Consider the following 26,884-nt stretch of genomic DNA (forward strand, 5'->3'; position numbering starts at 1 on the left):
AAAGCCTGACCCCCCCCCCCCCCGGCTCCAGACACTGGGACTGGGCGACGCATGGGCCGCATGGATGCTTTCTCTCATGGCCACGTTCACAACACTGTCACTATCACCACCACAGCCACCCACTCCCCAAGAGTGCAATTCTCTTTGCAAATAAAATGCACACTTCCAACATGCCCTGTTTTCCTGCAAAAACTGTTATGATGGCCATCATTACAGTGGGTGGGATTCCAGGGGAGCAATTTGCCCCCCTTTGACCCTCAACAGATACATACATACAGAAGGGACGAGGAAGAGGAAGAGAACTTTCAGCAGGAAAAAAGAATAGTCACTATATCATGCATTGGGCCCAGTACTGACCCAACATGTGATACTGAGAGCGGCTTCTGTTGCAAGGTGGCAATTTTGTTTGTTTATGTATTTATTTCCATTTATATGCTGCTACATTAGCTTGCACTTGGGCTGTTTTTTGAGCTTGCTTCCCCATTTTTACCCACCTAGCCTAGGGAATTTCCAACATAAAGATCTGATTTCAGTTAGCTTTTCATATGAATACGGTAATATAAAAATCTACATGGACCACAAAGTCCATTTCCATTACAAACGCCTCACCTCTCTCTATCATTCTCTCTGTTTCTTTCTCTCTCTCTCTCGCACATACAGCCTGTTGTCTGTCAGGCTGTCTGAACCCAGCAATGGTGTGTAGTTGGCATGGTTAATAAACCACACAGAACCCATTGCCTGTTTTTACCAGGTCTGGACAGAACAACAACAGAGGCATGACTGAAGTTTGGGTTACGGAAGGGTTCCCAAATGCACCTAGCATGAGTCCCATGACCACCTGATTGTGCCAAGAAGGTCAAGAAGAAGTTAACATATACAGTGCGGCACCAGACGGAGGCCAAACAGACTGAAGGAGGACCCAGTGAAGGCCTGGTTGCTTTGCCTGAGAATCTGAGGATGCTCACATCCCCCCCACAACACACACATGGATGGCAGAGCAGTATCTGCTGCAGCAGATTTAAGCTGCGAACCTTCACCTGTGCACAATCTGTACATTCACAGATAAACACAGGTGTTTATTTCAGAGAACTTCTATATTGCTTTTCATTTCCAAGAAAGAAAGATCCAAAAGCTGTTTAGAACAAAAATAATCACAATATCATACAGTTTAACCATTGAAACACCAAAAAAATGGTCTCACTGGAAAATATCATGCCAGAAGCTTCCTGTGACCAGCTTCCAAAGATACCACCCCAAGGACACGCTGGAACCCCTGGAAATTCAGAGGACGATCAGAGGACTGAGGTGTGTGTATCAATATCCACTTGCCACCCACACGCCTCACTGCCTCATCTGCAGGTCGTGCGTGCCAAGAAAGTAAAGCAAAGGGCAGGCAGGCACTCCTAGTCAGATCTACCACCCCACGTGGTGCATTGACCTTCTGCTTGTCATGCCATGCACGCTGCTAGCGTTTTGGAATGGCACCTCAACTGGCAGTGCAGCCTCTGCCCACTCCCACGCAACAAAGACCAACCTCTGTGTCGTGAAAAGTGTGTGCAAATATTTTTTTAAAAAAGTCTTTGGCAGGGTAGATAATTAACCTATACCATGACCTTCTTCTGAATTCCAGATTAGCTTCCTGCTGGGCAAATCTCTCCCCGCTGATCTACCCTGCGTAGTACAAACAAAAAAGAGCTGGCACACCTATTCTCATGCTATAAAAAAAGCTCATCTTTTTACACTAGTATAAATGGAAAGTCATGTTTATCATGGCTTTTATCTTATACACTGCCTTGAGAAGGTGACACCCTTAAAAAGTGGCTAATAAGTTTAAGTAGATGGATGTATCTGTACATAGAAACATAAGCTGCAGGTTTTATTACTGATATGTTACAGTGTGGAACAAGAAGGGGCAGGAAAGCCAGATGCAAAGCCAAAACAGGCAAAATGGCAGTGTTTGCTCCAGTTCTGTGTCCTACAAATATTTTGGACTACAACTCTTAGCATTGCCTAGGTAGCCGCTTTGCATTTCTACATATAGATTGCAAAGGGAAATTCCATCCGATTAGCAATGTTCTTTGCAGCTGCAGTGAATGGAATATCTCTCAGTCTTGAAAAGAAAAGATGGGGAACAACTTACTTTCTTGTTTTCCTTTGAACCCAGGTTAGAAGGGCCTTGATTGCTTTTCGCTGATCCTTCACTGAAACAGACATGCTTCTCTCAACATTAGGAGTGCTGGGATGAGAGGTGTCTGAATCAGGGCCGCTGGGCCCTGAAGACAAGCTGGAAGAGGAGGAGTTCCTATTGAGGTTGCCTGTAAGTTCCTTAATCTGTCAGGAAAAAAGGCGACAGGCAGGGGGTCAGAAACACAGAACAAAGAATCCATCATCCTGCTGCATAGCCTCCAGGACAAGCACCCCCATTCATTTCCTTCAGGCTTCTTACACAGATGAGGAAAAGACAGTTAGTTCATGCCAGGTAGTCCTGTGTTTCACACAGAGGGCATTTGGGGCCCATTTTATGCTGGCTGAAAGAATTTGCCCCTTGCTGATACCTGCAGCAGGACTTCGGTTGGCCTGGGCAGCCAGGTCCCACACATGTACAGTAAAAACAGGAAGCAACCCCTATGTCCCGATCGATAGCTGCTCTTACACAAACATTCTTCTATGGGACAAATCTTGCCCAGATCTACCAAAGCCAGACTTTGAGATGGTAAATGAAACAAAGGATTTGATAACACTTTAAAGAAGAGTACATTTATTGTGTACAAGGATTGTGTGAAATGAGGCTACAGAAAGAAAGAGAGGAAGAAAAGGATAAGTGTGCGTATATGTGTGTGTGCACACATTTGAGAAAGAAAGAAAGAAAGAAAGAAAGAAAGAAAGAAAGAAAGAAAGAAAGAGAATGGATGATAGATGAATGGTGGGGATGTTAGAATGGACAATTGTTGTGAGTAAGAGTGTGGGGTGGCTCAGGCACCCCTCACGGATCACCATCTGCTCCAGCCCCACAAGTGGCTTCTGAGCCCTAAAAGATCCTGAGACAGACTGATGCTTGAAAACTCTTGAAAGTGTTTTGCTTTTCCATACCATGGCTGAAACCGAGTCTTGAAATGCCAGGAACTGAATGAACCTGACAAACTTGACATGCCTCCCACCACTTGGACCACCAGCACAGATACAGCTCCTCCAATCTCTTAATCACTTTCACTGGGTAATCCTGCAGCTTGCACAATGTTTAAATGATCCAACTGGACTGCTGGATCTCCTTCTTGAAGGAATTCATCTCCATGGTAAAACGACCCCTCATGGGAATCATGCAATTTCACAGGCCCCAGCATCTTCTTTAGCCAAGGTTTTCAAACCCTGGTTCTAGAAAAGCAGGTTGCTTACCTGTAACTGATGTTCTTCGAGTGGCCATCTGTGCAGTCACACATATGGGTGCTGCGCCTGCACAGTGCCTTTGGCCGGAAGATTGCAAGCTAACGGTTTTTGGCAGGAAAAGCTCCACTCCCCCTCCCCCATAGCCTATAAAGAGTGGAGCATCTGCCATTTTGTTCAGTCTTTGACGACCGAATGTATGCCCCCATGTGGAAAAAATTTGCCAGTATGAGATAGGAAAAAAGATCGGTACCATGAAAAAAGGGAAAACTTTCGGTACCGACAAATATGTCCACTCACCGACACCGAGCGGGGCCGGCAGGTGGATTGTGTGACTGCACAGATGGCCACTCAAAGAACATCAGTTACAGGTAAGCGACCTGCTTTTCTTCATCGTGGCCTCTGTGCATCACACATATGGGTAGATTAACAAGCTTACCATAAAAGGAGGAGGGGAGGTGTCCTCACTGAAGAATAGATGAAAGAACAGCTCTGCCAAAGGAGCAATCCTGCCAAGCCCGAACATCTAGATGATAATGTCTGGCGAAAGTGCAAGGGTTCGCCCAAGTAGCAGTTCGGCATACATCATCAATCGGGACCCCTGATGCAAAGACAGATGAGGCTGCAACAGCCCTAGTCGAATGGCTTCGAGGGGCTGTAGGTAATTCAATCTTAGCCAGTTGATAGGATAAAGTAATAGTATGGACTATCCACTTCGAAAGTCTCTGCAGAGTGACTGGATCGCCTTGATCTCTGGTGGAATATTTAATAAATAGTCTATTTGAGCGTTGAATAGATTCAGTCCTCAATCTGTAGAAGGCTAAGCAGCGCCGAACATCATGTGAGTGCAACGATCTTTCTAATGGAGTCGACGGTGACGGAAAAAAGGCAGGTAAGATAATATCCTGTCCCATATGAAAAGATGTAGCCACCTTAGGAAGAAAAGATGGATTGAGGTGCAAAACAAGCTTTTCTCTGTGAAAATTCAGGTAAGGAGGGTCTATGCGGAGAGCGCAGAGCTCACTGGCCCTTCGGGCTGAAGTGACCACAACAAGAAACGTCTTCCATGAAACCAGACGTAAATCGACTGTTGCTAATGGTTCGAAAGGAGCTCTCGTAAGCGCTTGCAGAACAACAGAGAGAATCCATGTAGGCATTACTGGCCTGATTGATGGATTAAGATTATGAAGTCCTTTAAGAAACCTCTTAACAGTAGGTTGAGAGAAGATGGTTGATCCGTCAACCAAGCCACGATGGTAGACTATTGCTGCCGTATACACTTTAACTGAAGATGGTTTCAATCCGGAATGGTGCAGTTCTAATAGGAACTGAAGGATTTGATGTATCAATGATGTAAATGGAGAGAATGAACGAGACTCAGCAAAGGCAGAAAACCGTCTCCATTTAGCCGCGTAGGACTTCTGTGTGGACGGCTTCAAAGCAGAATCAAGGATGTGTTGGATATCAGGATGAAAGGCTGTCGGATTTGACGGATCAATCCTTGAATCTGATGGTACAGAAGGAAGAAATGAAGAGGAAATGCTGAACCCACTGGATTCGACGGCAGGATTCGATTCACTTGAAGTTGTCATCGATACCAGTGGCGCAATGGTAGCTATCGGATTCACCACGCTGTTAAGTTCAATGACAGTAAATCTGGATGGCGAAGCGTACCGCCCTGTTGGGTTATGAGGTATGGAAGCAGTGGTAGATGGAGGCATTCCCCACGAGAGATGTCGAGCAGTGTCGCAAACCAAGCTTGGCGTGGCCACCAAGGGGCAATTAGTATCCCTGAGGCTCGATCGTATACTATCTTCGCTATCACTCTCATCATAAGAGGGATTGGAGGGAAGGAGTAAAAGATCAGGTTGTTCCAGGGGATCATGAATGCATCCCCTAGGGATCCGTCCCTGATTCCCGCTCTCGAACAGTAAGCATCGCACACCTTGTTCTGTTGGGTGGCGAAGAAGTCCACGTCGGGGAACCCCCAGCGATGAAAGAGAAGGTCACGTGTCTGAGGATCTAGTTCCCATTCGTGTGAGATGAACATGTGCCTGCTAAGGAGGTCTGCTTGCACACTGTCCATACCAGCCAGATGGACTGCCATCAGCGTAATGTCTCTCGGAATGCACCAGTCCCAAATTTTCATTAAAAGTCTGGCCAAAGTTGAGGACTTTGTTCCACCTTGTTTGTTCAGGTAGAAGATGGTGGCTATGTTGTCCGAAGTTATCTGAACGACCCGATGTTGGAGAACATCCTCGAAAGAGCATAGGGCCTTGAATACTGCCAGCAGCTCCAGGAAGTTGATATGATTCGTGGATCCTCGACGATTCCACATGCCTTGGGTGTATAGGCTGGAGCGTATCGCTTCCCATCCCAGAAGAGATGCATTGGTACCGAGGGTTATCGAAGGACATCATGGCCTGAAGGGAACCCCAACGGTCAGATTGACTGGTACCGACCACCAGAGCAGAGAATGGAGCACCGAAGATGGGATTCAAATCAATTTCGATGGTGGGTCTCTCTGTGGGTGGAAAATCTTGTTGAAGAGGAGTTGTAACGGACAGAGTCGAAATCTGGCGTGTGGCACCACAGCAACCGAGGAAGCCATATGTCCCAGGATCCTCTGGATGGACTTTGCCGGGACCGTCCCATCTCGTCGCATTCGATGGATGTGGCGAGCAAGAATCTGTTGTCTGTCCCGAGGAAGGAAGGCTTTCCCCAATGTCGAATCCAGGCGGGCTCCAATGAAGATAAGCGTCTGCGTCAGAAGAAGAGAAGATTTCTCGGTATTAATGCGTAGGCCCAGATCATCCAACAAGGCACAGGTTATATGGATGGATGCAAGGACTCCTTCCCTAGACTGGGACACTAGCAGCCAATCATCAAGATACGGGTAAATTTGTATGCCTTGGAGGCGTAGGAAAGCGCAGACAGGGGCCACACATTTGGTGAACACTCTCGGAGCAGTGGCCAGTCCAAAAGGTAAAACTGCAAATTCATAGAAATGGGGTACAACAGCAAAACGAAGGAAATGCCTATAACTCGAGTGGATCAAAATGTGGAAATAGGCGTCCTTCAAGTCCAATGAAGCGAACCAATCCTCTTTCCTTAGCAGCAGCAAAATATTTTGAAGGGTGGTCATTCGAAACTTTTTTGTCACGATAAATCGATTCAGATTACTTAAGTTCAAAATCGGACGTAGACCACCATCCCGCTTCGGGACCGTAAAATATCTGGAATAGAATCCGTGGAGTCCGTCAGGTGGGGTTACTTGATGAATCGCTCCTTTACGAAGTTGTTGTATTTCATCGAGTAGTACCGGCGAGCATGATATAAACCGGATCAGACTCGAAGGAGGAACGATGTCGAATTCTATCTGATAGCCATGCTGAATGATGGACAATACCCACCGATCAGATGTGATGGACTCCCGAATGGGGAGTCGGCTTTGCAGCTGATCCCCAGATGAGAGGGGGATGGGTATGGAAGGGATCAGAGGAATGGTTCGCCAGTCCCGTCAACGCTGTCTCCTATCGCTGAAACGGTGGCGGCCTTGCTGAAAGCGCTGCTGGGGCTGTGGATGGTGGCGCTGCTGTTGCTGCTGCTGTCGGTGCTGGGGCTGCTGTCTAGGCTGGTTGGACTGCCTATAAGATGGACGAGTCCATGACCACTTACGCCTGGTCTGGGTCTGTAGCTCCATCCTACGTGCTGTCATGCGGGATTCATGTATGGTTGGTACGCGAGTGGAAAAGCCCGGACCCGTCAAAGGACATTTCCTCTATCCGACCTTTAGTCTCCTCCAGGAAGTTACAATTTCTTAGCCAGGCAAGTCTCCGGAGTGAAATGGCACCGACCAAGGCCCTCGAGTCTGTGTCCACATGATGCCTAGCTGTGGACAACTGCTGGACAGCAAACTGCATTGCCTCCTTGATGAGGACCTTGGCCAGGTCACCCTGGTGGTCCGGGAGGGTCGAGGTGACGTTGCGGAGGCATTGCATTATGAAGTATTGATACCTCGCCAACATAGCCTCATAGTTGGAGATACGCAGCCCCAGGCCTGAGGCAGTGTAGACTCGCCAGGCCAGGGAGTCGATCTTTCGGCCCTCCTTATCCCTTGACCTCTCGCCTCTCTGCCCTGGGAGGACTCCACCATGACCAAGTTCGACTTGGGGTGGCGGAGGAGGAAGGGGATATCCTCCTCCCAAACCCAGTACATGGATTCGTACCTCTGAGATGTGGGTTGAGGGTGAAAGGGCAAGTCCCAGGGCTGCATCATCACCTGCCGTAAGGTGGTAATCAGCGGCAGGACGATTGATGTGGACTGTTCCCCGTGGACAATGTCGTAGAACTTGTCCGTAGTCGGTCCCGGATGCTGGATGGCGTCGATGTTGAGGGACTGGACAAGCTGGGACATCAGCTCCGCGAAGGAGACATGCGATTCATCCGGTGACACAGGGCCCTGGGAGGTCACAGCAACGTCAGAGGAGGTTGAACCGACCCCCGAATCGTCGGAGTCAGCACCATAATACAGGGGAGCCGATGATGAGGACTCCGCCGGGGAGAAGGAGCAGCTACTTCCATCCCGAGGAGGTACTGGGGATGCACGCCTCGGGCCCGAGGACTGCGGTCGGTCGCAGGACAGTAGCGAAGACCAACCCCTAGGAGGGGGATAGTACCTGACGGAGAGTGGATTGCCCCAGGTGTGATAATATGAGCAACGCCATCCCTCCGAGCACTGCTCCATGGAGTGACTCCTCCAGCTCCTAGGCAGGGACATCTCTACATCCGCCTTCAGTGGCTGTGGGCATAGGTGTGGGAGACCTAGCCCTGGGGGGGGGGGGTCCTGAATTTCCCCATCAGAAATTGAGCCTCTTTGTAGAGTTGGAAATGGCCCAGCAGGAAGGTCAGCCACACAGTGAGGGGACCCTTGAGGGGCAACCCTCATAGCTTCCTGAAGCACTGGGTCGGGTGGAGTCGGTACGGTAAGTGCCGCCGGTACCGAGGGGGCCGCTGAATCCAAGTCCCGGTGTCGAGAATGCTCTGGATCCTTCGATTTTTTTGAAGGTTTAGGAGCCTTCTCCTTCCTGGCCTTCTTATGGCCTGCCGATTTGTCAGGTTCAGCATGCTTATGCTTCTTGTGCTTTTTCTTGGGAGAAGCAGGTGGAACCACCATAGCAGACATGCCTTCATCCGAAGGGCGTGAGGGTGGAGCCACTGAAGCGGAGCCAGGCTTCGGAGCAGCAACAAGTGGGTCGGACTGCATGAGAGCCCGATCCCATAGGAGCCTCCGGAGGCAATTCTCATGATTCTTCCTGGCCTGCTTAGAGAAGGCCAGGCAGTGAAAGCATTTATCAGTCCTATGCCCCTCCCCCAAGCAGAGGAGGCATAGGTCATGCGGGTCGGTTGGAGACATTTTTGACCCGCACTCCGTGCATTTGCGGAAAGCCGCTCGCTGCACCATGGCAAGAAAGAGAAAAAAGGGAGATAAGTACATATTTTTGGGTTTTTTTTTTTTTTTTTTAGATAGAAGATCGAAAGGAAGGTAGAAGGACAGAGAAAACTACAAGAACTATAAGAACTATAGGAACTATCAGGAACTAGAAGAAATACCGGAGCTATAACAACTGGGAGAACAATTGAGAAGAAGAACAGGCTAGACGAGCAATGGTCAGAGCGAGAGCGAAAGCGGCACGAGGCACAGCGAACGGCGGTCGCAAAGACTGAACAAAATGGCGGACGCTCCGCTCTTTATAGGCTATGGGGGAGGGGGAGCGGAGCTTTTCCCGCCAAAAACCGTTAGCTTGCAATCTTCCGGCCAAAGGCACTGCGCAGGCACAGCACCCATATGTGTGATGCACAGAGGCCATGACGAAGAACTGGCTAAGTTGGAGAAGAAAGATAGCAGTACCTAGATTTCACATTGGTAGAGACCATACTACCAATGGCACAAATCAGAGGAACAGTTATTCATAGCATGTGTTCCAAGGTCAGACAGATACGGACTTATGAGAGGGCCCTGGGAACCAGAATTCTCAGATGTTGAAATGGGAGTAGCTGAGGGGTTTATCTCAAGGGCACCTGCCCCAGGTGTTCAGGCAATGTTGAGAACAGCCACGATTTACAACTGAAGGTACGGGATGTGGGAGATCTCTTGCAGCCAGCTCAGCCTTGACTCCATGACATGACTATGGGAGACGGGCCCACTAACTGGAAGGGTGGTGGACAGAGAAGAGGCTCACCCATCTCCAAAAGGGTCATTCCAGAGTTTGGGGTGGGGGCGGGGGTACTCAAAAGGCAGATGCTTGGAAGTAGTTGCTAGACTGGCTTCAATGAACCACTCTGTTCATGCTCAGAGACTCTTTCTTCATTGGTTGTGCTTACTGGAAGTGCACTAGAAAGTAAAGATCTGCCAAAGTACCGTCTGTGTTTTGGAAGTGCAAAGTGGGAGGGGGAACCTGGCTCATGACACCAGACCATATTGCAGGCCATCTAGGGAGGTGGTGGCAAAAGCTGTGCAGCAGAGGAGAGGGGGCAGGAGTACATTAGCCTAATACCTGCTGCCCATCACAGTGGTTAAGAGACCAAGTTACATCTGTACTGGATTTAAAAAGGTTGGAGGCACATCAAGTCCATTGCTTTCATTCAATTCCTTGCATTTCAAGACTCAGTTTCAATCTTGGTCTAGGAAAGTAGGACACAAGGGCTTTAAAGCATTGCTGTCAGGACCTTGTAGGGCACAGGTTTCATGAGCTGCATTGCTAGAACATACAAAGCAAGTGTCCTATATTTTCAGCCCCAAACCTTCTGATCTTTGATTGGAATGGAAGCTAGAGATGCACACATCAGGCTGGACTCAAGTAATTTGAGGTGGAAATCCACTTGTGGGGGAGCAGAAGAGGACTAGAGTGTGGAGGGCAAAAGGAAAAAGAAAGGTGTGGTGAGATTTGGGTGTGTGTTCCATTGCAGCTGATATGTCAAGCATTTACTGCGTTGTTAATTTCAGGAAAAATGAAGTGTTATGTGACATGCACATACACAAATGAGAGCAAACTTCATTTTTGTTCTTCACACTAACCTTCTGCAGAATTTGAAATATTTAATAAAATACCTGTTAGATCATCACTTTTATTTTACCTGAAAAAACAGGATTATGTTCCATATCAGGCCCAGGACCATGGAAGAGTTTCCATCTGCTATTTCAGCTGCATCAATGCTAACCAACTTTACCTACAGGAGGAAAAAAACCAGGTTGTAAGCTTTAAAAGATGCTTTAAAATAAACAGATAAATACATACAAATCAGTTTTAATCAAAACAGCTGGAAGCATATAGGCAATGCCTGCATTCTGCAGTTAATTACATGAAGCAAGGTTTTGGATTGCATTGCTTTTATACTACAGGAGTCCTTATTTGCTCGGTTCTAGCTACAGTTCTGCACCTAGTTTGTAGCAGGATGTGGCTGCAGTGTGGCAGTTCACTTTGAATAGGGAAAGGTTCTCAAATGACACCATAATTGTTCAGAAGGAAAGGGCCGCTGTGGTGTGAAGAAAACTGGATTCATCACATTCACAGTCACCATGGTGGATCCACAGCAAAACAATCTGTTAGGGAGCTGTAAACATGGGCAGACAAGCCTGCTCTCAAAGGCTGGACTTGGGAGCAAGGGAAATTACTGTGCTATGAAGTAAGTAATACAGGCACCCCACCTCCTTCCGTTAGAACTGTGGCTTTCCTCAAGGAGAGAAGAGCTTCCCAAACCAGGCAGCTTCCTATCCATGACTTCCCAATCTATAACCTTTGTCATGGCGCTGCCCAGACCCAGAAGAATATGGAGGCCGTTCTTCTCTGCAAGGCATGTGCCACCCAGGAATCAGGAATATGCCCTAATGGAGACTTCCCCAGCCTGGTGTCTGCTGGAATTGCTGGACTGCAGTTCCCAGCATTCCTATCCAGAATGGTACTGGCCATGCTCCTGGGAACCCAGGGAGTTGCAGATCCAACACATATGGAAGGCGCCAACATCCAATACGTGCTATCAATTCACTGGTGCTTATGAAGATGACACTCTTGGGTGACCACGGGCCATGCAATACATTGCTGACTAGTGGCATGACCAGTATATTTTACATGAATTGGTTTCTCAATAATCATCAGCACTCTTAACATTTGAGGGCCAAACTCAGTTTGCTAAATGCATAGCTGCCACCAAAACCAGTAACTTCTTCCCTCTTCCACCGAAACGTACCCACTCGTCGCATGAGGAGGAAGGGGTTTTGTGTGTGTGTGTGTGTGTGTGTGTGTGCATGCTTTGGGGGAAGATCTCTAACCTTTTGATTGCTCCCCAACAGACTGGCACGTTACATCTGCACTTTTAGAATGGTTGGAAGCATGTCAAGTTCATTGGTTTCCATCAATTCTTGGGGTTTCATCCAGACTAAGTTATATTTAAAGTAGGTCATCTTGAGCCCATGGAAGTTAAGTAAGTCATAACTAACTTATGTCCCATTGATATAATGAACCTATTGTAGGCGTAACTAAATCTGGATTCTACCCTTGATGTTCCACATGTCAGTTTCTGTATTGGTACAGGAAACGAACATGAATCCACATGTTTTGATCTGAAGCATCATTGCTGGGCCTTTTTAGGATACATGTCATAAGAACCATGTAGCTCAAATACACAAAGCAGCATTCATACATTGTCAGCCCAAACATGGAAAATAAAATCTCCTGATTCTAGATTTGAAGAGAAGCCAGCTTCATGTTAGAGTGGATGAATGCCACAGTATCTCATGGTTGTTCTTAGTCACCCGGACCTACAGCAGTTGCTGACAGAGAGTGAAGAAATAAAGAATAGTATGTGATCAGGATACATGAGCTACCAGAGGGTGGCAGGAGGAAGAGGGTGAACACACATCTCTGTGATGTATTGGCAACATTACTTGGTTATCTGGATTATTTGATGCTAATGAGATGAAGTATTCATACTCCGTATCCCATGACTTGATTATACGACGCTCATCAGGACTCCATAATTCATTTTTCTCCTCAAGTGAGATTTATCAGATCTCTTCAGATGCAGCCTTCTGGCATGCACCATCTCTAGATCGGGCACCCACATTCATCAAACTGCCATCTGAGCTTGTGGGTGTTTGGAAATGTGAATGCAACACACTTCTGATGCCAACATGGCTCAGGAAAAGTCTATCCTTTATTTTGAAGGCTCAGCTATCATGGCATCCGCCTTCCCAATTTTTTACTGAGTGGCTGCCTAGATGGCAGTTATTTGAGCTTGACCAAATGGCCAAAGGTGGGAGTTCCAAAGCCCTATCAAGAAGCAGAGTTTCCACACTGATGCTGATTCCACAAGATAAAAGGCAGCATCTGTCACACTTTCAAACACTCACTCACTCACTGTAGGGAAGACAGCAGAAGATGGGTGAGAATTCCACTGTTGCCAAGGTCAGTGCTCAAGCCCAATAATGCAATAAGATACTTCAGACATGCCCTAAATCTGCCTTCCCCAAGTTACCGTTCTCCAAACATGTTGGACTGAAACTACTATCTGGGGGGGCAGACAGACATGCTGGTTGTGGTTGATGGGAGTTGCAGACCAATACAGTTGGACAGGCTGATCTACATGATGGAACAGGTTAAAGTACTGAGCTTCTGCATTTCCCACACAAGTCCTTTCAAATTCCACAAAGCTGCACACTGTGACAGTCCCTTTCCATCTCTTTCTTTGTAGTTTAATATTTAATCTAACTCTCCACTGCCATAGAAACCAGAAAACATTTATCCAGACTGCTGTTCCATCTCTAAATTGGTTAATTTTAACATGAGATTGAAAGGGAAATATTAACTTGTGGCTTACCACAAGGATTTTCTGTCCTGATAAGATGTCACTACCCCATATATCATTTCTCTGATAAAGTCTCAAACTAAGTCATGAACTAAAATCTTTAGGCTGCTGGCTATTTCTTTCCTTAATTAATTTTAAGGACACTTCTATCACACTATAACTCTTAGAGTTTGCAAGTTACATATGACCTGTGTGGTTCTTGATGCAACTGCCAAAGACAGGCTGCATTTCCATGTTGAAAACCGCAAATAAATGCTGGGAAAATGGGAACTGTGTTGGAAATGAGCATGAGCATTCCTACAGATAGAAAACAAATGGGGTCATGAAATCAGCGGTGTGGTGGTAGATTTTGAAGTGCAGGAAATCATTGACACACCCATAGTCACACTCCAAAAGAAAGGCCCAACATAAAGAAAGCTACAATCATCTCTCTCTCTGTGACATGTCTACACACACTCTCGTGATTTTCCTGGAGCTGCTTTTCCTGGCACCAAGGCAAAACTATTTTTCTCAAACTCCACAAATCAGGTCTACCAGGTTTCATTTCCAACAGGAGCAGGTCTTCATAAAGCACATGGTTCTAATTTGCTCTTCTGGGAACACGCCACCCACAAATTATTTGCATTTCAACAAGGACTACTCACAACAGTATATTATTGCCTGGAAATCCATTGAGCCCAAGCTGTTGCGAATGCCACAGCCACATTTACAGGGCAATCTGTGGGAGGAGGCAGATGATGTCACAGTCCCTGCGAATCAAAAGGTCCTGCCTCCAACGCTACAAGCCCTGGTTCCACTACACCGCTGCTTGAAAGACGGACTTGTAAGAGCTGCATTAGCTTAAGTGGCCAACACTCCACTGCCAAACTACCCCTAGCTCTGCAGCTGCTGAAGGTGTAACAGCCCTCCAGTGATCCCGGTTCCTATATCTTGCCTTTTCACTCTTCCCAGACTTTCCCAACAGGAAGGACTTACAAGGACACGACTGTGGTCACCCTCAGAAGGGGGATGGACATGAAGATCAAGTCATTCCACCTGGCCTTCAAAAAGTGCCGTGTGCCCAAGCAGATTCACCTTCAGTAAGCTGAAGGCAAGGTGAGGCAGCTCACTATGACATACGAAGGCCCCTGGCAACATAATAAGTGTGATGTCGCCAACAGCAGGAGCAGAATTCAGAGACACTGGAGCAGCAGTTCAGGAAGCTGTCGCCACCTACCAAAGACTCCTGCGAGGCCATGTGCTCCCACCTGCACTGGTTTTGGAGGAAGGGAGGGAGGGGACAGCCCAGGACCGAGCTTAGAACATCAGCTCTTGCAGGATCCAGCAGATGACAACAATGACATGGAAAGCCTCAGCCCTAAGCACTGAGAAGTGGTGGCTGCAGGAGAACATTCTGAGAGGAACAGTGGCACTATGCCAAGGTACCAAGCTATTTCCACTTGCCCTGCTCATCCTGCTGCTTCCTCCTCCTCTTCCACCACAATGCAGCAAAGATACAGCTGGATACCACCCCAGCTTGTGGCGAAGAATGCACTGAGACAGGACACCACGTGGCAAAAAGGCTGAGCACCTCAGCCTCGGTTTCCCTGCTGCCCATTGCTTGCACCTCTCGCCATTGGTTCACACTGCAAAATTAAAGGCATTTTCCCTTTCAATGAACTCAAGGGAACACAACCCCCCCCTCCTCCTTTCATTCTTATCCTTACAACAGTCACCCTGTGAAGTAGATAAGGTTGAGAGTCTGTGAATGGTCCAAAGTTATCCAGTTGGCTCCATGGCCAAGAGGGGACTTGAACTTGGAGCTCCCAAATTCCAGTTCAACACTCAAACCACTACTCCACACTGCCTCTCAGTACATGCGAACTCCAGTGTAACTTTCCAGTATGGCATGTTTACACAAGGCATAGGGATGGTGCTGTGTGTGCCAACTGAGGAGCCATTTGTTTTAAGATCTTTCCTGCTATCTCCCCATGGATGTTCACATAATTGACCTTGTCTCTTCTAGAGGCTAAAGGAGATCTGAAGGAATGGATACGATGCATCCGTGTATGAAAGTTCACTTGCTCCAAGTTATCCAGGGTAATCTGCAGGTAATGATTCACACGGGGAGAGAATCACTCATCTCTTAAGGTGTACTAATGGGAGCCACTGAGGTTGTTTTGGACTGGGGACCTGGGGGATCCAGGTTCTAATCCCCACTTGAACATGAAGCTACCTGGGTGACTTTGGGCCAGTCACTCACTCTCGGCCTAACCTACCTCACAAGGTTGTTGTTTTGAGGATAAAATGGAGCAATGTAAGCCATCCTGGGTTCTTTACAAGAGAAAAAAAGGCATGATATAAATGCACTGTGCTGATGAAGGCAACGGCAATGATGATGATGATGATAGGTAACTCTTTAGCCCCAGTCACTGAAGAATGCTGCAAAATATACTTTCTTATTCTGACTTTTCAACATAAACTTATGTGGGGAAAAAGCACCCCTGTATGAATCCCTACAGAGAATCAGATGTGGTTCAGATGTTAAAAAGAAAGAAATGTTCTAATAATAATAATAATAATAATAATAATAATAATAATAATAATAACAATAATAATAAGTTTACTGCTGCATTTATGTTAATGCATCCCAACCCCCAAACCCAGTGAGGTGGTACACCACAGCTCCCATGATCCCTAGCCAGGGCAGTACTTGCTGGTGGGGTGATGGGAGTTGTAGTCCCACACATCTAAAGGGCAGTGCTTCATAGTGGCATGGGAAAGTCCTCCCCATGAGACATGGAATGATCAAAAGAGAAAAAAAGACATGAGCACTTGTGTAAAGGGACATACACCCACCTGTGCAAAGGCATGTAGGAGAGACACAGGTCCTCAGAGAAGACTTCCCTAACGTAACCTGGTATAGTCCAGATGTGTTGGACTCCAACTCCCAGCATGCCCCACCCCACATTGATCAATTATTTCTACGTTTGCATCCAATCTTTTCTATCTTGCAAGGAATCCAAGGCAGTTTACATGGCCTTCCTCCATTTCATTTGATTCTCACAACAACCCTCTGAGGTAGGCTGGGCTGAGTGTCAGTGGCTGTCCCAACACGAGTTTAATCGCTAAGGATGGACTAGCACCTCTTCAGTCCCAGTCCAACATGCTAACCACTATGCCACACTGTCTCCCTAAAGCATGCTGGAAGCTGTCGTGCAAAATATCTGGAGGATACCAAGCGGGGGAAGGCTGCCTCATGCTGCAAGTATGTGGACCTCAACTGCAAATGCTGCATGCAGCGCTCAGCTTTCATGCAAGAACGCAAGGGAGGAAGAGTCATGCTTCCCATTTGCACTGCCCAATGCTTCCAATGTTAGCCTAACAAAGCAAGTTCCAATCATTTAATTGGGCCTGCCCTAAGTAGGATGAACACTGGTCACAGCCCCAAGTGGTTGTGGGTAGCAAAACCAATGTATTATTAGGCCAGATCTTTTGTTCCTGCTTATGCAACATTCGGCCTTCAAAACGTGTACAGGAAATGCAACTCTATCTCACCAACTTTTGGAAGGTTTTTGGAACAAAGATCAAATATGTTCCTGATATAATTTAGCAAAGAAATATAAAACTCATAATGTCAAAAAGTTTTTTTTTAAATCAGATGATTCAAGTTACTAACTTCCAAAGCAAATCAAGTGTGGTTGCTCAGAGCTTTCCAGTTGCATGCGTGTCTTATTATTTTCTTTTAATATTAGCCACTTGATCCTTTAATCCAGCTGAACCTTTTAACATTACAACTTTTTAAAAAAGTAATCCCTGTTTTTCAGAGTCAGCAGGAGCCTTTTCTACAGATCCTGCGCTGCATTTTATACTCAAATTAAAATAAAGCATAATTCCTTCAGCTTACACATTCTTCACTGAGGCTTGCTAAGTTTTATTTATATATTTTACTGCTGTGATTACTGGGACAAGTGAAGAATGATTAACAGCTTTCCAATTACTTACATTGCTATCCTCCAAAAACCTGAGGGCTTTTGCAATATTGTTCAGTCGAAAAATACGATGGGTTGAGGGCTTGTACTCGTGCAGCTAAAAAAACAAAAAACAGAAAAAGCTTCAGAAGGAAGTCTGGCAATGAAAGCTTCTTTATAATACAAATTAATTAACAGTGTGAAGTGATGAAACCGAGTCTCTCATTTACTGTTCAATGAAAAGGTTATCATGGCTTATAGAGGCAGCAACAGCAGTGCGTTACACCAAGAGCTGCCAAATGGGAAAAAAAAGACTCAAAAGCAGAATTTAAATTCCAAGAAGTGCCATTTTTTGGTAGAACAGCAGGACAGAAATCAAGTAAATAAACAAATAAATAAAGCTGATCACAGTTGAATTCAGCTTGAACAAATTGCTATGCTGACTGGGAAGATAATTTTTTAAAGCATTGCCCCTCTGTACATAAACATTTATCATCATCATTAAGGGAAAATTATTTTCTCCAGTTCATTATCCCCTATCAGTCTTTCTAATAATTCTAAAAGGCAATTTCCTCTAGATTAGTGTCCTCTTAGACACTTTCCATAGATGAGACAGTTCAAAAGATAGTTGTTGAGATCTACCTCTCACAACAAATACAGAATAAACATTTGCTGAGAGATTGGGGGTGAAATGACATGAAATGTTAGTCACACAGCTCTAAGTCCGGTTTGGTTTGGGGAATTTTGAGCATGGGGTAATAAGTAGTGCAGGGGCCCTAATCCATATTGGTGCTCTAGCATGGAAGGTAAAGCATTCTACCTTTTTGACCCTCATAATAGCATGATCTAAATTGGGGCCCCTTCATCATTAGACTGCACCGCAAAAAGTTTTCATTCATTTCAGTGGGGCCTTTTCACATTGCAAATTGCATGTGGCATGTAAAGCGTTAAAGCCCCATAACCCTAAGGCTAGAGTCCCAATCTGGAATGGGGGTCCTACCAAACTGCCCCCAAGTTATTGCTGCATTTAATGGCAGAACTATGTGATTAATAATCCCTGTAAATTGGCCCTTAGATGTACAAACTATGGTTTGAAGGATGAGAAATGAACTCCTTTCCAGCTCTGGCTTCCCTCCCCCTCCCTTGCACATTTAGCTTAATGCATAACATCCTTCTTTGATCAAAAAATAGTTGCAATTTCATCTGAACTGGCACCAGGCCTCCAAAACAGAAATCCAGCAAATTATCCATTTTTCTCCCCCATTTTGTAAGGTTGTTTCTAGTCCTGAACATCTACAAAACATGCTTAAGAGATTTTGATCCTGCTTTCTGTCCACTCAGAAACTGCAAGGTGGCTCACTGTACACTAAATAAAATACGAATAAAGAAGAAACACAACAATCAGTGCATCAGCAGCAGCACAGAATCATTCCTCAGTGGCCTCCAGATCATGTAGCCACGAACTAGGGCAAGCACATACAAACCACAGCATCCCAGTGATGTAGAGAAATAGGCTCCAAACAGGTGTGTGTACCTCTACTGATTTAAATGTTTCACAGGGGAACACAGTGCATACTAGCGGGCAGGGCTACACAGCCTTCAGTCCATGGACATAATCTGTCCCATGGGGTACCTTTTGGGGTTCACTCACTTAGGTACCAAGCTCTACCTCCTGAAGGAATCTCCTCGGACAGCATCCTTGATGCTACCTCCAACCTGAGATCAGGGTTGACCCTGGGGACTCCCCTGCGGCTTCTCTCCCAGCATGGCTGAGCCAGAGGCCCAGGCTGCCTGGCCCTCTGAGCCTGCCTGTTCCTGTGGCAACCTCTCCCAGTCTGTCTTACACAGAGGCTAACCGGTGATCTGTATAGTAGCAGAGCTACCTCATTAACACATGCTTCCTATTGAGTGGAAGGCTGAGACAAAGTTTGCATGTCTGGAGATCCATGTCAGCTGTGTTTGTTGGCAGGGCTGGTGAAGAATGACTGACCTCTCTGATGTGGCCATTAGGTCACCAAAGGCCATCTGATCCTACCACAAATGCCAAAAAGCAAACAAACACCCCCCGCCACATCTGTGGCTGTTTAAGTCTTCATTTTATCCTACCAGGTTTTGTCCAGAAAGAACCTCCAGTAAAGCCATCAAAATTTTGCCATCTTTAATATCGCCCAACAAATCTTTCACTTCCAGAGGGGGGGTACACTGTGAAGAAAGGGAAAATCTATTGAGGAATACAAATGTGAAGTATACATTACAGTCATCTGCCAGCAATAGCCATCTGCATTCTATTTAGGACAAACAGGCCGGTCTCCATGCAAAAAAATAAATGGAGAAGAATCTGACAATCAAAATGGTAATCTTCAGAAACATTTTAATCTACCATGCTATTCTGGGTGGTTTGAGATGGAGGACCCCTGTTGCTACCTATCAAAAAATGTGCAATTGTTCCATCTTTTCCTCTTTAACAGTTTTTTGTTTGTGTGTGTGTACTGTGGAAAGAAAAAAGACAGAAAACATAGAACAGTTACAAGTGCAAGAAACCTGTCTAGGGTCCACAAATCCACAAATGGGGCAGAGCTATTGCACAATAAAAAAGTTGTCTAGAAACACCCTCTGCTACTGATCTTAGGGTGGTTATCCTTGAGCAAAGCATGTTCAAAGAGAAATTCCAGTGTGCAACTGTGGAATTAGAACTCACCAAGAAGTCCCATGTTCTTTATTCAGGTTAATGGGTTTCTTTCTCACTTTCTCAGTGTTAATTCCTTACCAATGTGAAGGTGATTGTGATCACCAATGACTGCTTCTGTGAAACATCCCTGTTCATTTTGTATATGTGCAGATGTGAACTGAATTGTCACTGTCTGTAGTGGTTTCATTTCATTGCCATTTAAGCCCAAAAGCTACACTTTTTCTCCTGTGTTTGTCTATGTGACTACTGGACCAGCAAGAGAGGCTGACATTTCATGCTTCTGATGAAGTAGCCTCTAATGAATGTGTTGTCCTACCACAAGACACTCTCCTGTTTTGAAGAGACTGTTAGCATTCTTTTATCAGTATTATTTGATAAGCATTTAAAAAATTTGATAAACATTTAACAACAACAATGAAGTGAAACTCCTTCCCCTGACACACAAATGCACACCTTCCTATCTATAAACTCTACTGTCCAATATTTTTAATACTGGAGCAGATCCATTTCTTGATTGATTGATTGATTTGACTTGACTTGTATGCTACTCCATTAGTCATAAGCTACTCTCTGGCAGCTCACAACTTATTATAAAACAATTAAACAATACAATGCATAGTACATTTAAACAAATCATGATGTAAAAGCCAACAATAAAGATAAAATCAATAAATAAAAATAGACATAAAACTGAATGATTAATATATTAAACTATTTAAAGTAATTTGAATAAAATAAGCAAAATTAAACTTTTTATTTTATTTTATTAAAGTAAAAATAAAAATGTGGTGCTAAAATCATAATATGGCAGCAGCAAAAGAGCAACATAAGACTATTAAAACCATTGAACCAGATGACTCACCCATTAAAATGGCATCAAAAATAAGAGTTTTTAGTTGCTGTCTAAAAGATGATGCCAACCAGATCTCAGATGAGTGAGATTAACAACTGGGGCACTGCTACAGAGAAGGCCCTTCTCCTTGCCATCTGCCCTTTTACTTTTGTGGGGAGGAATATGGAGAAGGGCCTCAGATGGCAAACTCACTAATCGGGTTGGTACACACGGAGATAGGCGCTCCCTCAAATAGCCTGGCCCCAAGCCCTTTAGCAGGCTTACCTTTTCCAAATGCAGATTGATCCACCGGGTGAACGTCCTTTTCTGCACATTTTCTCTCTCCACTAGAAAGGAAAGAAATGAAATGTGTGAAAGGGCAAGGCTCTATAGAAGGAAGAGCAATGGAATCCAATGGGGATGCTGAACCTCAGGCCCGTGTACCAAATCCGATACACCCAAGGTCTCCAGATGGCCACGCACCATTTCCAGGGTTCTGGTTCTCTCGCCCAGGTGCCAATTTTCAGTGGGCTCGTCCCTTCCAGCTGAAAAGCTGAAATGCTTCTCCTAAGGCTTCAGTAATGCCTATAGCAGCTGTAAGCTAAAATATGCTAGTATTTTTTGTTCCTGGCTATTTCGCCTTCAGCTCCCTGCAGCACTGGAGTGCAGCCCCCAAGACCGTCTCCAAAATGGCTGCAATTCAGCTACAATTACTAATAGTGCCACAGACTTAAAATATGCATTCATACATTCTACCAAAGCAAAGTAAGGAACACAGCCGCAGAAACGACATAAGGCAACCCCTTGCTCCCTCTTCTTTGGAACAAAGTAGACAGACCAAGACATACATGATCACACTGCAAATGTCTTGTTGTTTAAGATGAAATACCATGTGTGCAAAGCAGGTAGACCAATATCAAGGCTGTGGGAAAGGAAGGGTTATTCTCAGTTGAATTATTATCATTATCAAAGGTATTCAGAACCCATTTTTTCACATAAAGTGCTCAGGGAATCTTCCAAAACCAATAAAAATATGTTGAATGTGAGTCAACAATGTGACACGGCTACAAAAAATGCAAACGCTATTTTGAGCTGTATTATTAGAAGTATCACTTCCAAGACACTTGAAATAACAGTTCCCTTCTACTCAGTACTTGTTAGGCTTCATCCTGAGAACTGTATTAAGTTCTGGGCAACACAGTTTAAGAAAGATGTAGACAAACTGGGAAAGCTTCAGAGGAGGGCACAGAGATGACCAAGGACTGGAAACACGGCTCTGTAAGGAGAAATTGAAAGGACGCGGCCTGCTTAGCCTTGAGAAGAGATGACCGAGGGAAGACATGATAGCACTCTTGAAAGTCTGTCACACAGAGGAGGACCAGGATCTCATCTCAGTCAAGTCAGAGTCAAGTCTCTAACAGAGCCTTCCCCACTGTGGTACCTGCCAAATGTGTTGGATTTCAACTCCTACCAGCTCCAGCCAGCATTGCCAATGGTCAGAAATGATGGGAATTGTGATCCAAAACATTTGGGAGTCATCAGACTGCAGAATGCTGCTCCAATGACTATGCCACACTGGTGGTCACATGCATTCATGCTTCCCTTAAGAGCTCTCTGCTTCATCTCTTTTGTAGAACTCCCACTATGAGCTAGTTCAACTTGCATGGCTTGTACAGAGACTCCATAAATGTTATACAGTTCCCATAAACCCAGTGGAACATGTTTTCTTTACACCTACTCTTGTGAAAAGGTACAACTAGAAAATAAAGTAAAAATAAAATTAAATCAAGTCCAGTGTTACTGTTGCTCCTCATATGCATACACTTTACTGAACCTTTGCTGGACTTTTCTGGGCATCTAGAGAGCAGTAACAAGATTATAAGTATCATAATTACACACAACATACGGTTGGGTCTGTTCACAAATCCATGGCACCAAGCCAGAGAGAAGTAACATGAGCTAGATTTTAGTAATATAAGCAGTAAAAGGAAAAGGGTCTGGTTTTGTTTTAACTTATAAGGCTTCAGGCACCATAAAGACAATGGGAACTCAAGATGAGAAATGTCCACCAAGCAAAACAGTATTTCCTCATGAGGTTTCAAGTAAGGGATTTTGGGGGGGGGGGGTGGAGGGAAGAGTCCTAGTATGAAGCATGGTTTGAGGAAGAGTTGTACAATCCACGGGCCTTGGACTAATTTCCTGTGGCCCTGAAACCAATTTCAAAAGCCTTCTGTAAACGACCAGTCTAGACCCTTAGCAAGTATGATCTGACCCTCCTTTGGCAGCCTGCTGGGGGTGGAGGGGTTCTGGAACGGTAACTCTATTAGGCAGCTTATAGAAGCAAATAATCCTCTAAAACATGAAATAAAGGGAAAATGAGGCCAGGTTAAGTCAGTCAGGACATTATAAGAATCAGGAGCATAACCAGTAGTGATTCCAGAATCTTGCTCAGCACTTTGGGCAGAGAGAAATTTCTGACCACATGCAAAGCAGCCAGGTGCCGATTGCTGGAGATTCTGAAGATGACCTCCTCTGGATTGCCCAGAGGCGATTGCTCTGGCATTGCTGTTTGAAAGAAGGTTCTGCAGGCCAGGCCAGGGTTGGGGTCAAGCATAAGTGTGACTGCGAATCTGCTCTGGGCTGACACTCTAGAAGGGTCCCATTGTCCAGGTTCCCCTGGCCCTGTTTCTCTTCTTCATCACTGTAACCTGCTTGCTTATCTCACTGTAACTCACTGCCCTGTCAAACAAAGAAGTGGCAGCAATGAGGAGGAGGCAGCGCAGGAGCAATAGCAGCTGGTGACCACGGTGCTGAGAAGACAGACTTATAGAAGAAGAGGGAGTCCTGCCAGCATGCTCCAAACCCTGGAGCCTGCAATGCTGTAGGCCGATAAAGCCTACGGCCTCTGGCTCCAGGGCAAGGGAGCTGAATTATTATTATTATTATTATTATTATTATTATTATTATTATTATTATTATAACATTTCTATGCTGCCCCTTGCCGAAACCTCGGGGCGGCTTACAACACGATAAAATACAATGAAATACAATAGCACATAATAAATTACCATTAATTACAAAATACAAAAAATATATTGATTTACAAATATAAGATTAAAATTATCAGTATAAATTAAGTAAATAAAAATATAGGAGGAGAAAGAGAAGGAAGAAGAAGTTGCCCTGGCCAGATCATATGTTTTAATAATTAAAATGATTTTTAAATAAAAAGGTCTTTACCTGGCGCCGAAAAACCAGTAACGACGGTGCCAGGCGGACCTCTTTGGGGAGTGAATTCCATAGGTTGGGCGCCACCGCAGAGAAAGCCCTCCTCCGGGTACTTACTCTCCTAATTTCTTTCATGGAGGGTTCCCGGAGAAGGGACTCTCCCGCAGATCTCAAAGGGCGGTCGGGCATATACGGACGTAAGCGCTCGTTCAGGTAGCCAGGACCCAAGCCGTTTAGGGCTTTAGAGGTCATAATCAACACGGGATTTGGTCCAAGAACCCTGGCATCAAGACCCAGATGCCTTCCACTAGGAGAGGTCTTAGGCTAAGGGAATGGCTGTTGTGCAACACCACAACCCATGTAACGGGCACGGAACGTGTGCTTCAGCTGTTCAGTCGAGCTCTGGGTTGCTTGAGGACCTATGAGAGACTTGTCTGGCAAAATGACTTAGGACCAGGCAGTTTTTAAAGACCGCACTGCCCGCTGCAGCCTGCCCAGGCATTAAAATTCCTGGGAGAGGCTCTGCTGTGTGTCCCACCACCACTGGAGGCATCATCGGTGGAAACATGTGAAAGAGTTTTGTTGTGGCTTCAACAACAGCTCCTGGCATTGGGCCTGAGTTTTGCCTCTTGCTAGACTAATCCACCCCACAACCATTTCTGGGAGATATTAACTGAAATAATGAGAAGACAAGCCAATTGGCAGGCATACTCCAGGAAGAATCAAGGTAATCCCTACCACCATCACCCCGACAAGGATTCTGAAAGGTCAAGCGTGTGGCCACTTTTCACATACTGAATGAAGGTAACATGTAGCTGTTAGCACTTGATGGGCTGGCTCTCCAGTCCACTTTGTGAACAGTAAAAACAGATTATGGAGATATTCCCAGGAGGGCCTGAGCCAGGCCAAGAGCAGTGTGGCAAATCAACAAGGTCATTGGGAGTACTTTGTGAGAGCAGACAGATGCTTTCCAGAGCTTTTCAGGTCTGCTGTCAAGTCCACAGTCTGCCACAGAACAAGTGTGATTAGGAGGACAGATTCGGCTCCGTCAAGGCATTTAAAATTGCTGCATGTGGTAGTTGGTCATAAATGAGCTCTCCGTGCGCTCAAAGTCCCATCAGTAGATCGAGTGTGGCTGATTCATGCTACCTTTTGGTGCATTTCAGACTAGGCTATTAACTCTTACTCTCAACTCTGTCTGAAGTCACACAGCAGGTCCAGTGCTTGCATGTTCTCTCTATGCACTCAAGCTCTGGAGCACTTTGAACAGTGTGTGCAACCAAGTAACAATGGGTCATGGGCATTCTAGAGCTCTGGAACACCCCAGCCAACATTCACAGGACATGCCTCTCTCCCTGAGGGTTCAGACCAAGCTGATGGTGAAAGGTAACTTCATCCAAGATAGATGGTATTGTTCAAACCCGACAGCAAAGACCAGATATGGTCTGGCTCTATGGTAGAAGGAAGTCAAAAGCAGGGCTGTACTGCACGGAGGTGGTGGTGGAGTGAAGTTTCAAAACCCATTGCAGGGAAGCTTGAAAAACTTAAACGTTTAAAAAAAGGCAGATGTCACTCATGCCACGCAAACTTCTGCTCTTGACTCCCAGAATACACTTCTTACACCACAGACCTTCAATAAACAGAGGCATCATTTCCAGAAATAGAGAAGCATTCATTTCCCTCTACTCTGCATTAGTCAGACCTCACTTGGAATACAGTATTCAATCTTGGGTACCCAGGTGCCCAAGGGATGCTGAAAATCTAGAGATGGCTCAGAGGAGGGCAACAAAGATGATACGAGGCCTGGAAAATAATGAGAGGCTGAAAGAACTGGGCCTGTCCAGCCTTGAGAAATTAGACTACGAGGTGACACAATACCACGCTACAGATACCTCAAAGGCTGTCACAAAGAAATTAAAGACTTCTCACTCATCCCTGAGTGTAGGACATGGAACAGTGAACTTAAACTACAGTATACCAGGTGCAGGCAAGACACAAGTGAGAGCAGTATGGCTGTGGAACCAGCTGCCAAGAGAGGTTGTGCACTTTTCTACACCAGATGTATTCAAGAAGCAATTGGACAGCTATCTGATTGGGGTGATGTAACTGGCATCCTGCACTAGCAGGGGGTTGGATTCGATGGCCTTCCTGGCCCCTTCTGATCCAACTGTTCTGTGATTCTGTAAAGCTGGGGGATGGGTGCGGGGGGAATCAGCCACAGCCTAAGCCAGCCTTCTCAAGCTGGCACCTTGGAATAGCCACGCTGGTTGAGAATTTTGGGAGTTGCAGGCTGTTCCAGGAGATTTATGAATGGTACCAGAATAAATGTATTAGCCACTAGGGCAGAGAAAGGCAAGCATGCAGCAGGGTACACCCCTGCACCTGTTGCTGAAATTTGGTGGCACCGCAGCTAAAACTCAGTAATTTTCCCGCACAGGTGTGTTGGAAGTGCATGGCTTGTTTTAAAGCAAAATTGTGTCCCCAGAAGTCTTCCAGGATCATAAAGAGGCTTTGAAACAAACAAACAAACAAACAAACAAACAAACAAACAAACAAACAAAATAAGCTATTAAAATGCTGCCACTATCCCAAAGTTGGTGGTGGGGCTGCAAAAAAAGTGTTTGTGTATATGGGGAGGGGATGTTGTCCACTACTATTTTATGGTCCTATGAGACTCCATGTTTGTTGGGCAACAGATTAGCCTGTCTACTCCTCTCAAAAGCAGTTATCCCACAGTATGAAGATTGTGAGCCACAGAGGTTCCTGGTTCAAATCTTACCTTAGCCAGGAGCTCATAGATGTTTTTAGGCAAACGGCTAAACTTTCAGCCTCCGCACCCATCTGGTATACAGGGATTATAATGCTGGCCTACCTTCCAGGCCATTGCAAATTTTCAAACACATGAAATACAAATGCTAAGTATCATTGTTATCTATCTTG

The 26,884-nt window shown here is 45.5% G+C and overlaps 1 protein-coding gene across 1 annotated transcript in view; it reads right to left on the reverse strand.

The window, feature by feature from the left end:
• Nucleotides 1-26,884, reverse strand: part of CLMN (calmin) — a 91,604-nt gene that overhangs the window by 16,045 nt on the left and 48,675 nt on the right. Inside the window, exons 2-6 of the mRNA XM_044435847.1 lie at nt 21,002-21,063; nt 19,302-19,397; nt 17,230-17,313; nt 10,519-10,611; nt 2,141-2,331 (exon numbers count right to left, since the gene is read on the reverse strand). Of these exons, the coding sequence (XP_044291782.1) occupies nt 2,141-2,331; nt 10,519-10,611; nt 17,230-17,313; nt 19,302-19,397; nt 21,002-21,063 (526 nt within the window). The remainder of the gene's footprint in view (nt 1-2,140; nt 2,332-10,518; nt 10,612-17,229; nt 17,314-19,301; nt 19,398-21,001; nt 21,064-26,884) is intronic.

The sequence above is a fragment of the Varanus komodoensis genome, unplaced genomic scaffold (genome assembly GCF_004798865.1).
Source record: "Varanus komodoensis strain SLA01 unplaced genomic scaffold, ASM479886v1 scaffold3, whole genome shotgun sequence".
NCBI classification, from domain to species: Eukaryota; Metazoa; Chordata; class Lepidosauria; order Squamata; family Varanidae; genus Varanus; species Varanus komodoensis.